General features: G+C 56.0%; 4 protein-coding genes across 4 annotated transcripts; 1 reads left to right on the plus strand and 3 right to left on the minus strand.

Moving 5' to 3' along the window:
* Positions 1 to 760: 760 nt before the first annotated feature.
* On the minus strand, positions 761 to 2,730 carry BU26DRAFT_531691 (NIF-domain-containing protein; the record flags this gene model as incomplete). The annotated part of the gene is made up of 5 exons (XM_033831049.1): positions 761 to 973; positions 1,024 to 1,122; positions 1,171 to 1,320; positions 1,371 to 2,506; positions 2,640 to 2,730. The coding sequence occupies 5 exons, from the start codon at positions 2,728 to 2,730 to the stop codon at positions 761 to 763; spliced, it is 1,689 nt and encodes a 562-aa protein (XP_033683386.1).
* Positions 2,731 to 4,568: 1,838 nt separating this feature from the next.
* On the plus strand, positions 4,569 to 8,195 carry BU26DRAFT_486001 (kinesin-domain-containing protein). Its single transcript, XM_033825903.1, has 6 exons — positions 4,569 to 4,684; positions 4,745 to 4,916; positions 4,965 to 5,330; positions 5,811 to 5,936; positions 6,033 to 7,657; positions 7,724 to 8,195. The coding sequence occupies exons 1-6, from the start codon at positions 4,661 to 4,663 to the stop codon at positions 7,889 to 7,891; spliced, it is 2,481 nt and encodes an 826-aa protein (XP_033683387.1). The 5' UTR covers positions 4,569 to 4,660; the 3' UTR covers positions 7,892 to 8,195.
* A 162-nt stretch (positions 8,196 to 8,357) lies between these two features.
* BU26DRAFT_551697 (CTP synthase-like protein) lies at positions 8,358 to 10,720 on the minus strand. The gene is made up of 5 exons (XM_033832119.1): positions 10,639 to 10,720; positions 10,477 to 10,523; positions 10,362 to 10,423; positions 9,838 to 10,309; positions 8,358 to 9,792 (listed from the first exon to the last, which is right to left on the minus strand). Exons 1-5 carry the CDS (start codon positions 10,688 to 10,690, stop codon positions 8,644 to 8,646), a joined length of 1,782 nt encoding a protein of 593 aa, XP_033683388.1. The 5' UTR covers positions 10,691 to 10,720; the 3' UTR covers positions 8,358 to 8,643.
* A 554-nt stretch (positions 10,721 to 11,274) lies between these two features.
* Positions 11,275 to 12,686, minus strand: BU26DRAFT_565784 (uncharacterized protein; the record flags this gene model as incomplete). Its single annotated transcript, XM_033833432.1, has 2 exons — positions 11,275 to 11,923; positions 11,980 to 12,686. The coding sequence occupies 2 exons, from the start codon at positions 12,684 to 12,686 to the stop codon at positions 11,275 to 11,277; spliced, it is 1,356 nt and encodes a 451-aa protein (XP_033683389.1).
* Between the last annotated feature and the right edge of the window lie 589 nt (positions 12,687 to 13,275).

Here is a 13,275-nt window from a genome sequence, read left to right on the forward strand (position 1 = left end):
GCTGAAAACTCCCCCACCGCCGGAAGGAAAAAGATCCCGAATAAAACATGGAACGTGAATGGAAGGGCCCGATCCAGGTCAGGGCCACGGCACACTTGTCTGCAATGCAGCAAGCCTGCTCCAGCAGCACAAGTACGGACGATGATTTGCTCCCGCCAGCAATGCTATGTCAAGCGCAAATTCAATGAAAAGAAAATTGTGTGTACAAAGGAAATGCAGTTGGTAGTAATGTCCTCGCAGGACGTAGCAATGCCAGTATTAATATTCCCAGTCCGTTCCATCCGTCCAACACCGGTCCTGCTCCTTTTGCAGCCACACTCTTTTGAGCTGAAACGAGGAGTGAGAAGATGGATGTACCCAAGGTACAGGGACGAGAAAGGAGGGTACTTTTGTATGAACAATCTGCGCGACCGGTAGCGTGGGAGCCAGGCTTAGAGGAGGAAGGTATCCGTTAAAGAGGTGGAGGGGAGGAAAGGAGAGAGAAGCGCCCGCAGCAGACAGCAAAGGAAGACACGTCGAAAGAAATATATGCTTCCAACTAATCCCTCAACGACGCTGCATGCATACGGCCGGTCCCCATTATGCAGATTACAAATCGATTACAAAAGTACAGTCTAGAAGGAGAACCCTAGGAGATGCTCTCTTCTGAATCGAATAGGAACGAGACCGATCCCCGAGGCGCGGAAAGGGCAAGAAGGGGGAGTAAATATATGTCGGAATCGAAGGTGGAGGTGAGGGTGGGAATGGCCGGTCGGACCCTTTACAGCGCGACATCTAGTACCAAACTAACATCGCTGACCTGGGACCCGGCGAGGTCCTCGAGGACGGGTATCAGATCGAGAAGTTCATTATCGTGAGCATCAGAGAACCAGCTGCTGATTGGGACGGCGTGTTGCGGGTGGAAGATGTACGATGTGGGCGAGTTGTCAATGATGATGGTGTCCTTCAGGTCACGACCGATTTGGGATAGGTCCTGAGTTGGTCAGGTCTGAGTTTGAAACGCTTGGCAAAGCTTCTTCTTACCTTCACGTAATTACCCTGGTGGTTGTAACAACTTTCTCGGAAGAGCCTGTGATGTACCACTCCATGAATATCCAGCTGGTCGAGAAGGGGATCACCATACTGAAGACAGTCAGCCTAGTTCACAGGTTTTTTCTGTTGATGATGTACCTTCGAGACAGAGGCTGTGAAAACAACGACTTCATAAAGCTCGCCAACCCTCTTCATGAACTGATCCACGCCCGGTCGCTTGATCACGTACACATTGTGGTACTGCCCTTCGATCTCCACGGGAATGGTGAAGTCGGCCTGAGCAAGGATCTGTGCGTGTGTCAGCAATCTAATCGAATGGATCAATCGATTGTGCTTACCTTAAAGCTGCTGTGCACCAGAGTCTCATCCAAGTCAAGAACAAGACACTTTTTCCCCTTGAATTCTGGTCTTATGGGACCTAGAAGGTACTTCTGTTGGGGTTCGGATAAACTTGTTTCTGACGTCTGATCGCGGACCGCGTTTTGTCTTTGTTCAAGCGGTGGCGGGGGAGGCAGATCCACTTTCGGCGGAATCTCATTTTGCGTCTCGCTAGAGCTCTCATCTCCCTCATGACGCACGTCAGTCGATGCGAGAGGCACGTCCTTCATCTCAATGTCCTGGTCCTTCTCCTCCTGCGCGTCTGTCCGGTCATGTATTATTTGCTGTTGTTCATGAGACGGTCTTGGCTGTACAGGTGTCGTTCCGGGAGTCGGCGTTTGGATGTTGATCTGGGGATGGCCGGTCTGTAAAGTTCCCGCCTGGTCTGGTAGAGGAGGCAGCGGTTGATCTGGGGATTGCTTCTTAGACGAACTTCTTGTCACGATCTTGGGAGGAGTCTCGTGTGAGGGTCTCTCAGTCGTACCGTCGCCGTGGCTAGGCTTTTCTGCACCATACGTCTCACTTGCCGCCTTCTCATCCAATGGCTCCTTTGAATCTGCGGTGCTTGACTCAGCAGCAGTTGTATCGGGTTTCTTCACAGGTGTAGGCTGCGAGGTCCGAACAGGCTTCGCCTTACCGGCCTGCTTGACATTCTCCGGAGCTTCTTCGCCCGTTGCACGGGCGTCTCTGGGTGCAAAGCAAGGCAGGCACGATAGCAGTCCGCCAGCTTTTCTCGTCTTACTCTTCGCGGAGCCTTCGCGATGCTCCATAGAAGGGACTGGCGGTGGCTGCTCCACCTTCTCCGACGTCGCAGGCTGCTGTGAGCGCTTGCTGCTGGCCACGCTCCCCGCCCGCCGCTTGCCCAAGAAGCTCCGCTTGGAGCCTCGCCCAACGCTCTCAGAGTCGGCCACAGTTGCTCCACTTAGGCCGGTTCCGGTGGGGGTCTGTTCTTCGTTCGACTTGGACTGCGAATTGGAACGGGGGATGTTTAAAAAGGATCGCTTCTTCTTGGGCTCGCCTTCGGAAGCAGCGCTGCCTTCACCTTCTCCTGTTGCTTTCGACGGGGTTCGTCGCAAATCTTCGGTGGACGGCGGCCCTCGAGATGACGAGCGCGGCGGGGGAACTATCGAGTTGGGGGCGAGGGTTGCATTGGCTGCTGAGTGGAGTTAGCAATTCGCTCATTGCATGTGGGCCCCGCGTCTCATCGCGCTGTAGCGGCAGCGACATACCGGTGCCGTTTGGCTGTTCTGGCGAGGCGGCGCTGGCAGGCTTCTCTGTCGAGGGCCGTCCAGGGGCGTCAGCAGGGGCCTCGTGGCTCATGTTTGAGCAGCAGGCGGCGCGGAAATGTGCCGCGATGCGGGCGTGGTGTTGATGATGCTGGTTGCTCCTTGCGTTGTCGCGTGGTGAAGCTGCCTCGTGGGGGGGGCGGGAGGGCCCAGCCGGCGCAAGCGCTACTGCCCTTTTGCAAACACAACAACCCGTCGACGAATTGGACTGAAGGCGCTCGAGATGGGAACGGCAATCGCAGCGGTCGCGGAGGGGGAGGTAGGTGTCGTCGACGCGCAAGAAGCGGGAGAAGGAGGTCAGAACCGGTGCTGGATGAGGCTGGAGGTCTCGCTAAGCACGGGAAATGAGCGTGCACGGGACGGGCGCCTTTCACATTCAGCACCAATCCCCCGCACAGCAACCAGCTGCTCCGTCAAGGCGCCGTCGAGATGTCTGCGATCGCAAAGCGCAACGAAGCGCAGCAATATACAGTCGTGGGATACCAGCTAATGCCCTCGAGTCGGGTGCTTCGTTGGCAGCACTGGGCGGAATGGGAGCTGCCACACAAGAGGACAGGGGCCCTCTTATGGCACTGGATGAATGCACGCCCCTAGCACGCCTTCGTCCTAGCAGCGCAGCACCGGCCAAGCCTCTAGACATCACCACCACGATTCTACGCATCGCTTCTGGGGCGGGTGGGTTGTCGGGTGCTCTCCAATTGGACTGGCCTCGCTCGTCGCACAAAACGACCCTCGACGGCGCGGCCACAGAGCAAACCCTGATGGCTGTTTGCGCTGATTGCCATTCATCGACGCAGCTCACAAACCGTGCCCTGCATAATGCGCGTGGGCTGAATGATGAAGCTTCCAGGGCGTGACGGCGTGCTCGAGACCATCTCGAAGCTGTGGCCGTTTTCTGTGCAGCCACACGCCTCCCCGCGTACCACGGCGGTTAGCACAGAGGCCGGCCATCCAGAATCTGCACGATTGTGGGAGCCCAGCCTATCACTGTGCGTATCGACCCTCAGCACACCTCCGCTCATGCCGCCTAATCCTGGCCCTCGTCCATCGATTATCCCATCAGCAGCCGGACCTTGCAGCAACCCTCACCCTTATCCGTATTCCGCGACCTCATAGATGACCCTCCTGTACATATCGATAAGCCCAAGCTTCTGGAACACTGTGCGCAGCATGTCAAGTCGACACTGGCATGTGACACTTGTCGCCCGGTGTGGTTCGCCGTTTCGCAGACGCGGCCGTGGGTGCGGTCCGTCGCACGTCGAGTCATCCGACAAAGTGCCGATCCCTACAGCATTTCCATGTATAGAACGTCACGGGTTCAACGTCGAAGGGTGAGGGTGTCGAGGAATTTGGGTCAAGATCTAGGCCTCTCTCGGGCCGCCTGATACTGATAGATAGGAAAGGACAGTGTGAGATTGAGCCGATTGCGCACTTCGCTCCACGTCAGCTTATGCTTGGTACATAGCAGCCAATTTCTTCAACCAGGAAGCGGGTGTTCTGCTATGATAGCGTAGCAGAGATCGGAGTACAATGCTTATACGAGCGCTTGCTGGGGATCGCGGGACAGATGGGGGAAATGGCCTGGACAAGAAACTGGATCTGGCGACTTCAAGAAGGAGCTATCAAGTCGAATGATGACTGAATTTATAGGAAATCCGGAAAGGGTTCCAGTTGCTTTTACACTTGCGAGATGCCGGCTTAGAGATGTGGCTGCTTTCCGCAATGACCCTAGCGAGGATGGGAGAAGGAATGTGGCGGACGTGATGCACCAGCCACAAGGCGCTAAGCCCAAAGCGCCTAAGCAACGACAGGGATCTGGACTGTTTACACAACCCAATCCCCCAAACATTCGACACCCGCCATCATCACCGACGTCGACGTCGCCTTTGCCTCTCGCTGTGCGACATAGCATGTTTTGGTGATATTCTTCGCTCTTTGGCGCTTGCATATCGGACAAGGGATTCATGGATCCTACCACAGAGAACCAGGTACGCCTCCAGATGAATGAGGATCGCGGCATCACAAGTCTAACTGAGGTTGCGCTCTAGGGCTCGATGAAGCCTTCCGGCCTGAGACCGCCGACAAAGATAGCATCGAAGATAGCAATGCCCTCCTCGCCGCGATCGAATGGCCTCACCGAATTGACCGAGTCCGCCACAAATGCCCGCGGGGCGATGGGCCCGCCGCCCACTGGCAGCATCAAGCATAAGCCATCAGGCCGTAGGGTCGCTGCAAATCCCATGCCGGAAAGGCCGCTAACAGCTGCAGTGCCCGAGCCGGACGCGAAACGGAAGACTCTAAGGGAACGCGCCGGTGAGCCCTACGGGTCGGTGCTCGCTGCTCCACCCAGTTCACGCCCCGTCAACAATGTTGTCAAGAGCATCGCTGCGAACGGCTCGCGTGGCTTTTCAGCCTCCACTTCGCGCGTACCCTCGAACAAGACATCGAGACACATATCTGCGAACTCGTTCGGCGGCAGCGTTGGCCCTGGTTCAAGGGTGCCGAGCGCGAACGGCTATGGCGCGAGGCCAAAGTCTGCGTACGGCCACAGCCGCAGCAAGTCGCATCATCAAGGAGCTCGTCCCGCTACCTCGATGGCTCAGCACGAGGAAGAGGACCGACCAGAGCCCAAAGGTGTGCAACCTTTTCTTATTTCTACGAACCCGAAGGAAAGCCGGGATACGTTCAAAGTACCGAAAAATTCGTCTCGAGCACCAAAATCGCGCGTGTACTCCCTCAATGTGCCTCCTAGGAGGCTTCCTCAACTGTCAACGACGCGCTCAATCTCGTCTCCTTCGTCTCTTCTTCCGACCAGTCCAGCGCCAGAAGAGCCCGCCGATACCGACTGCGACGAGCTGCTCAATGGCATGGGGGCGCTCACATTAGGTGCCTCTACTGCCAAGGCTCGCTATCGTGGTATGGGACGTGGAATGACTTCTGGCAAGGACCCGGATATTTCCTTGAAGTCTCAAGCTGTTTCCTTAATTCCACGAGCTACACCCAACCGGCAGATGGCTCCTCCGCCGTCGATTCCAAGGACTCCCGCCAGGGCCCCCACTCCGAAGACTATCATTACGCCTTTTCTGAATAGGTTCACTAACGATCGTTGTCCAGTGTTGTACGACGATACGAGATTCGCGGACCTCGAGGCCAAATTTACTGAGTTTAAGGAGAAAATAGAGGTCGATATATCTCAGCAGAGTAATCTCAAGGACACGATTAAGCTCTATGAGACTAGGAGTACGTGTGCACTTTCCGACACCGTTGACGCTCACAACAGTGTTCCCCCAGCTCTGTCTCTATACTTGTGAGCATCGCTAACCCTTCATGCTCTAGATGGCGAATTGGAGGCTACTTGCGCGCAGTACCGGACGCTCATTGACGACCATAAAACGGAGCTAAAGGATTTAAGAAGCCTCCTATCGACCACAAACATGGAATTGGAATCGACCCGACGAAGCCATTCTTTTGAAGCCGACGACCTCCGCCGGAAACATCGAAACGATTTAGAAGACCTCGAAAGCCGCTATCGAAAAGATGCCGAGCGGTCCAAAAGAGAGAACGAGGAAGCGGCAGACAAGGTACAGAAGGAGTTCGAGACCCAGATCGAGAAGCTCCTCAAGCTGCACAGCGAAGAGCTAGCTGATCTGGAGAAAAGATGGAGAACCGAGCTTGAAGAAGAGCGAAGCAAGAGGCTACGGGAGGTTCAAGAGGCGCAGACAGAGTTTGCCCTGAAGATGAAGACTGCGGGGTTGGAGGTGGATACCAAGCAACGCGAGGCGCAGCTGATCCAGGGGGAATTGACGAATGTGAAAGCGGAACTAGATCGAGAGAGGATACTGAAGCACGGCCTACAAAGCCAACTCGCGGAGGCTACAACACACAACTTTACCCTAGAGGCCGCCAACAAGGCGATGAAGGAGAAGATCAACTTCCTGGAATCGGATAGCCAGGCGCAGTCGCAAGCCTTCAATGACCTCCATCGCCGAATGCAGGATGCTATCGAAGCCGCTGAGGTAGCTAATGAGAAGCTACGCCAGGAAGAGACCCTCCGCCGCAAGCTACACAACCAGGTGCAGGAGCTCAAGGGCAACATCAGAGTCATGTGCCGTGTCCGACCGACGCACGATTCAGAGACCGAACCTGCAAAAATCGCATTCCCGGACGCTGATACAGACAGCAAAGAGGTCGCCGTACAGGGTCCCGAGAAGCAGAGCGCGCTTGGCACCAATACCACCCAGACATACTCTTATGCTTTCGACCGTGTCTTTGGCCCCTTGTCACAGAATGCTGAAGTTTTTGAGGAGATCAGCCAGCTCGTGCAAAGCGCGCTAGATGGCTACAACGTCTGCATCTTCTGTTATGGCCAGACCGGTTCTGGAAAGACCTACACCATGTCTTCTGCAGATGGTATGATCCCGCTCGCCACCGCACAAATATACGCGGAAGCAACACGTCTTGAAGAGAAAGGTTGGCGATACAAGATGGAAGGCTCCTTCGTCGAGGTCTACAACGAGACATACAATGACCTGCTCGGGCGCTCAGAAGACATCGACAAGAAGAAAGTCGAAGTACGGCATGATCCTGCGAAGAAACAGACCACTCTGGAGAACGCCGTCAGTGTCGGTCTGGATGGCCCGCACCGCGTCGAGGAGATCCTTAAGACTGCCAGCAAGAATCGAAGCGTCGCTGCCACAAAGGCGAATATGCGGTCCTCGCGTTCACATTCGGTGTTCATCCTCAAACTGGTGGGCGAGAATAGCATTACGGGCGAGAAGAGCGAGGGCACACTGAACCTAGTCGATCTCGCGGGATCTGAGAGGCTTGAGCATAGTAAGGCAGAGGGTGCACGCTTGAAGGAGACGCAAAATATCAATAAGTCTCTTAGCTGCCTGGGCGACGTTATCAATGCCCTTGGGTCGGCGAAGGAAGGGAGTCATATCCCGTATCGGAATTCTAAGGTAAGCTACGCTTGGATTTTCCTCACACTCTTGAGGTAAATGAGATGGGGCTAATATTTGTGGTAGTTGACATACCTCCTCCAATACTCGCTCGGCGGCAACTCAAAGACGCTCATGTTCGTCATGGTGTCCCCGCTGCAAGCCCATCTCCAGGAGACTATCACAAGTCTCAAGTTTGCGACAAAGGTGCACAATACGCATATTGGCACGGCTAAGAAGCAGACTCGGGCGTAAGCCGTCGCCTCGCTCCGGCAATAACAGAGATCCTAGGGCGCAAGGGCAGGCATGAGGGGCTGGGGGCCGTGTTTAGGGTCTGGTGTATGTTGCTGCTTGTTTATGTATATCTTGCAGCGGCCGCGTGAAATCCTCCGGTCGACTTGCTTGTGGGGCGGTTCTTTTTGCAGAGCGGGATATCGGTCTATGGCTGCCCACTCGCTGGACGCATTGATGATTCTACTCTTCGGTGTTGGGAGCGGAGGGGTGGTCTGGCGCGTTTGGATAATGAGAATAGGACTGATTTCTCAATTGATGTTGCGACCTCGTCGCATGCCTTATGCTCTTCCCCTTGTCCTGCATCGCTGTAGTATGATCAAGTTCTTCTGACTCCCATCTGTGATGTTTTCTTATCAGGCTTAGCCTCGTATGGACGAAGACTTCGGATAGTGATGGTGGTGATGGTGGTGGAACGAAAGACGAATGTGAGAGAGCCTGTGTATATTTGATATTCTATCGAGCTCTCATTTGGGGCTTTAAGAATAACAGCATGCCTCTTCAGTGCCAGCAAAGAGGCTTTTCTAGTATGTGACCGTACCAATAACGCGTCCGTCAAAGCGCCGCCGTGACTCCAAGAAACTGAGACAAATCCGCGTCAGCTCAACCACATCTGCTCACATAATACCCTTTTCCCCACCACAATTCCCCTTCCACTAACTTTGTTGTCCCCTCCCTCTACGGACTAAACACACGACCACACGGGGGAGCAGGGCTTAGAAGAGTCCCGTCTCGCCATTCATCCTCAGCCCATTCATACCATTCGTAATACCTTCCGCGCCCATCGCACCATTCCCGTTCTGGTACTCCTTCGTGATCTCCTCCAACAGACCGGAGCTGGCAGCCACGAAGCCCAAATAAGGCCTGCTCGGATCGAGCACGCGGGACAGATACTCGGGATGGAACTGCACACCGACAAACCACGGATGGTCCTTGATCTCGACAATCTCCATGCGCACACCCGCGTCGTCCTTGCCCACAAAGCTCAGCCCGCCTTGTTCAAGCGTCTCGATGTACGCGGGATTGACTTCGTAGCGGTGGCGGTGACGCTCGAGGATCTCGTCTTTGCCAGCGTAGAGGGCTCGCAGACGCGACCACTCGCTGCCAGGCTGGAAGAAGGTGGGGCGCAGGCCGAGACGCATGGTGGCGCCCATGGTCTTCTTGTCGACTTCGGGCATGAACATAATGAGTTTTTCGGCGGCTTCGCCGTTGAATTCTTCCGAGGTGGCGGCTGCGAGGTTGCAGATGTGGCGCGCGTATTCGATGACGGCGATTTGCATACCGAGGCAGATACCCAGGTATGGGACCTTGTTCTCGCGTGCCCACTTCGCAGCTTGGATCATGCCCTCGGTGCCGCGCTGGCCAAAGCCTCCGGGGACGAGGATGCCGTCTGCGGTGCATACCTCATGCCAGGCTTTGTGAAATTCGGCGGGCTTACTCACTCGTGTCTGCTGTTCTAGGTGCTCTGAGTCCACCCAACGGAGTTCCAATTGCCGGCCGCAACGCATGGAGGAATGCTCCAGGGATTTGATAACAGAGAGGTAGGAGTCGTGGAGCTCGATGTACTTGCCTACGAGCGCTATAGACACTGTCTCGTGGTACCGGCTGTGGGAGGCAGTCAAGGACTTCCACTGCACCCATGTCTTCCGTCCCTTCTTTGTCAAGGCGGGAGAAAGAGCTAGGCTGTCCAGCTGAAGTATGTTCCGGACAAGAGGGATCAGGCCTTGCTGTTCGAGAAGCATGGGGACCTGGTAGATGGATGGCATGTCCTTGACCATGACAACCTGCTCAAGATCGACCTGGCAAAAGTGGGCAATCTTCTCGATCGCGGCTGGATCGAGAGCACGCTCGCAGCGGCAGGCGATCTATGGCGTGTTAGCTCGCGCCACCTTCTCGGCGGATTGGCTCACCAAATCTGGAACCAGACCAGCGCTCCTCACAGCCTTGATGGCCTGCTGCGTAGGCTTCGTCTTCTGCTCCCCATTGATGACTGGCACGTACGAGACGTGGACCTGCAGAAAATTGTTCTTGCCCGCTCGGCGGCGCAGCTGCGTCATAGCCTCAATGAAGGGCATACTCTCGATATCGCCGACGGTGCCACCAAGCTCGATTATGCACACATCCGGCACCTCGCCAGTGTCATCCACGGGTATCCGCGCGACCTTCTCGATCCAGTCCTGGATCGCATCGGTGATGTGCGGCACGACCTGCACCGTCTTGCCCAGATAGTCGCCGCGGCGCTCGCGCTGGATGACGTGCTGGTATATCTTGCCGGTCGTGATATTGTTGTCGCGGGTGAGGGTGATGTTCAGGTAGCGCTCGTAGTTGCCGAGATCGAGGTCGACTTCGCCGCCGTCGGAGAGAACGAAGACTTCGCCATGCCTGCTTGCTGCTCAATGGCTGCGATAGAATAAAGAGTGGTGCATTGCCATACTCCTTCGGGTTCATAGTCCCCGCGTCGACATTGAGGTACGGGTCGACCTTGATCGATGAGACGTATCGTCAGGTCAGCACGAGGGCAGAGCGCGTGTTCTAGCCGCTGCACTTATCTTCAGCCCAATGGTCTTGAGCAACAGACCCGTCGAGGAGGCTATGACGCGTGAGCTCAGCACGGAACGCGCTCAGGCTTCGGGCGACTCGAGCCGCATACCTATGATGCCCTGCAGCGCTCCGCGGTCAGTCTCTGCGATCAAAACGTGGCTGCATGTCGCTTACCTTCCCCACGCCGCTGATGACGCCGCCCGACACGAGCACGTACTTCATGGTTGCTTGTGGTGTCCGGGTTGCGGTTGGGGAAGGGGAGAGAAGAAAAGAGCTCACCGACGCCAGAGAAATTTGTAACAAGGCGCGCGCCGAACTCTGGTGGGGCAGCCGAGCGCTAAGGCCGTCACTAAATTGCGAGGCTTGCGACCATCATCTTCCTTCCACAGTCAATTTCAACCTCACTCCATTGTTCCATCGCTCTATCGCGTTCACCGCTGCAAAATGCCCCTTTTGATTGTCATTATCTGCAAAGTACAGCTATCAATTGGTATCGTGCTTCTGATGCTCTGTTAAATGCATTACACCGTAGCCGCCCCCAGGAGCCTCCCAAACCAGCACTTCATGTGCTGGAGTCTGCGAACCTGCGCTCAGAAACGCCTCTGTCGCCAGCCATGAGGGGGAAAGTAAATATGTCATTCGTTGGTCGTGAGAATGCTAATCGATATCTGAGAAATGCTTCAGGTATCCAAAATATCAGTCATGCCGCCCGGTGCTCTAAACGCGAATCCGTGTCCTAATCATATGGTAACCGAAACCTTGGGAGGGATGACAGTGGCTCCTGGAGAGCTTCGAGGAGCGATCAATTAGTCCTTGCGCCGTCGTTTTGCTTCGTCGTCGTCGCCGCCGTCATCGTGATCTTGGCTTGCCGTAAGCCTTTTGCGGGCCAAAGCCTTCTCGTTGCCCTTCTTAACTTGAATATTACATCCTTGTAGCTTTAGTGCGCGGGTGAGAGCACTACTTGGCCGCATGCCAGGGAAGTCCTTGGCTGTGTACACCGTGAACACCTCGCTCAGCACTTCCGTCAGGATTGGTGAGAAGCCGCCAACGTGGAGGTTCATCGGGTCGATGCGCATCAGAATGAACCGGAGGCGGTATCTGCCGTGGGTGCGGCACGAGAGATCGGGGAAACAGAAAAAGCAACCCTCGACGTCATGTTCGTCCTTGGCCACTGAGGGCGATGCCACCAGCTGACCCATAAGCCTCCGCGTCGTCCGTCGATCAGGCTGGATGAGCGCCGTCTCCTCGCTGGTGCCCTCCGCATTCCATAGGGTGCAATGCACAACATTCAGCGAGTACCGCAGCTCTTCCTGCTCTGCAACGCCGGTCTTGGGGTCGGTGACTAGGAGTTGGATGATTGGTGGGGGATCGATCACTCGGCGGTCTCTTTCGCCGAAGCCGCATGCGCGCGCTGCGATAGGCTGTTGTCGCACGCGGAGCTCATAGTTAAGATTCCTGCACTAGGTCAGCCGGGACTTGACTTCCTGATTCAGGTCTTCCGGTATGCTTACAGTTGCTCGTTGTAGACAGGCTGCGGTACGGACCCAGGGAGAGGGACAGCCCGAGGCTCCTGCCGGGGAGGAGGGCCAGCGGTCGGAGGCTCGGGGTACGTTAAGGGTCCCAAGGAGTTAGGTACAGAGCCCCGGTGTGAGTGCGAGCGCGAGCCCACGGATCCCCGGAATGGAGTGTTGCTCGATGCATAACTCGGTGTGTAGCCCGGTGACGGAATTGGAGCGTATCCCCGCTGCTGCGAAGGTTCCACCGGAGATGCAAGGGACGAGTATGACTGCTCGTGATGCGGAGGGTGGTGGACGGGCCGAGAATCTTCGTAAGGGTAGCGCTGCTCGGTCAGTCTCCTTGGCCCTCTGCTGTCGAACTCGGAGCGGGGTGATATTGATGGACCGTATTGCTGAGGAGAGTAGGGCGGGTCCGATCTTGGAGGAGTGTAAGGGTTGGAGTGCAACAGCTTCTCGACTGGTGCTGCTGGTGGTCTAGAGAGCGATGACGGCTGGTGTTGGTGTTGGTCATGTCGAGGAGGTCCGGGCTGGATGGATGGCAGTTGGTTGATGGGCGAGCGGAACGGGTAATCCGACCGTGGTGGTACAGCATCGAGCGGGATTTCCAACGGCTTAAGCTGGACAGGCGGAGGTAGTCGCCGATGAGGATAGTCGAGAAAGCCAGGTGACGAGAAGACGGGCAGCTTCTGAGTCTCGGTCATATTTGAGGTTGAGCGAGGTGGATTTGGCGGATGCAGCGGCGGAGCAGCTGGTGGTTGGGGCATGCGTGTATTATTATTTGTTCCCAGAGTGCTGCAGGAAGCCGCATTGGGAGGTGTGGACGTCGGGCGGAGAGCCAGGGAGTGAGTGGTGCAATGGTGCAACGGGTCGAAACACAACGTCAGTGAGGAATGCCTCGAGTGGCGCGGGTTTATAGTTTTGTAGACCCCAGCAGAGATCGCCGTTAAGTCGACGCCAGGTGGAGGTGCTAAGACCTGCGACCGGGGAGCAGAGGATTCTGACGAGGGTAGGGCCGGCGACCGATACATGGTATCAATCAACTCAGAACTGGCACCCTGGAGTCACACACCCGCCAAGCACCCGAGTCCACGCATCGCAGTGAGCTGTCGTTGCGGTCCTAAAAAGGCCGGTCGGGATGATAATATGCAGGCAGAGGACGCCAGGCGCCGCGATTGGTGTTGCACGCAGCCTATCCGGCCAGCGCCCGCTTATAGGCGTGGGAGTTAGCTGCCGCCGCTGCGCTCTGAACCGAATAGAAATTGATCGGCTAAAGCCAGGGCAAACATGGCC

This window comes from Trematosphaeria pertusa (genome assembly GCF_010094035.1).
Source record: "Trematosphaeria pertusa strain CBS 122368 unplaced genomic scaffold BU26scaffold_8, whole genome shotgun sequence".
NCBI lineage: Eukaryota > Fungi > Ascomycota > Dothideomycetes > Pleosporales > Trematosphaeriaceae > Trematosphaeria > Trematosphaeria pertusa.

What these genes read in the sequence shown, in the direction of transcription:
- BU26DRAFT_551697 (XM_033832119.1), bottom strand. Translation starts at nt 10,690, where the DNA reads ATGAAGTACGTGCTCGTGTCGGGCGGCGTCATCAGCGGCGTGGGGAAG. An exon ending in TCAAGACCATTGGGCTGAAG is followed by an intron (nt 10,424 to 10,476) that starts ATAAGTGCAGCG and finishes ACCTGACGATAC; the next exon opens with GTCTCATCGATCAAGGTCGA. An exon ending in GGGACTATGAACCCGAAGGA is followed by an intron (nt 10,310 to 10,361) that starts GTATGGCAATGC and finishes AGCAGCAAGCAG; the next exon opens with GCATGGCGAAGTCTTCGTTC.
- BU26DRAFT_486001 (XM_033825903.1), top strand. Translation starts at nt 4,661, where the DNA reads ATGGATCCTACCACAGAGAACCAG. An exon ending in GGACCGACCAGAGCCCAAAG is followed by an intron (nt 5,331 to 5,810) that starts GTGTGCAACCTT and finishes ATCGTTGTCCAG; the next exon opens with TGTTGTACGACGATACGAGA. An exon ending in TCCCGTATCGGAATTCTAAG is followed by an intron (nt 7,658 to 7,723) that starts GTAAGCTACGCT and finishes TATTTGTGGTAG; the next exon opens with TTGACATACCTCCTCCAATA.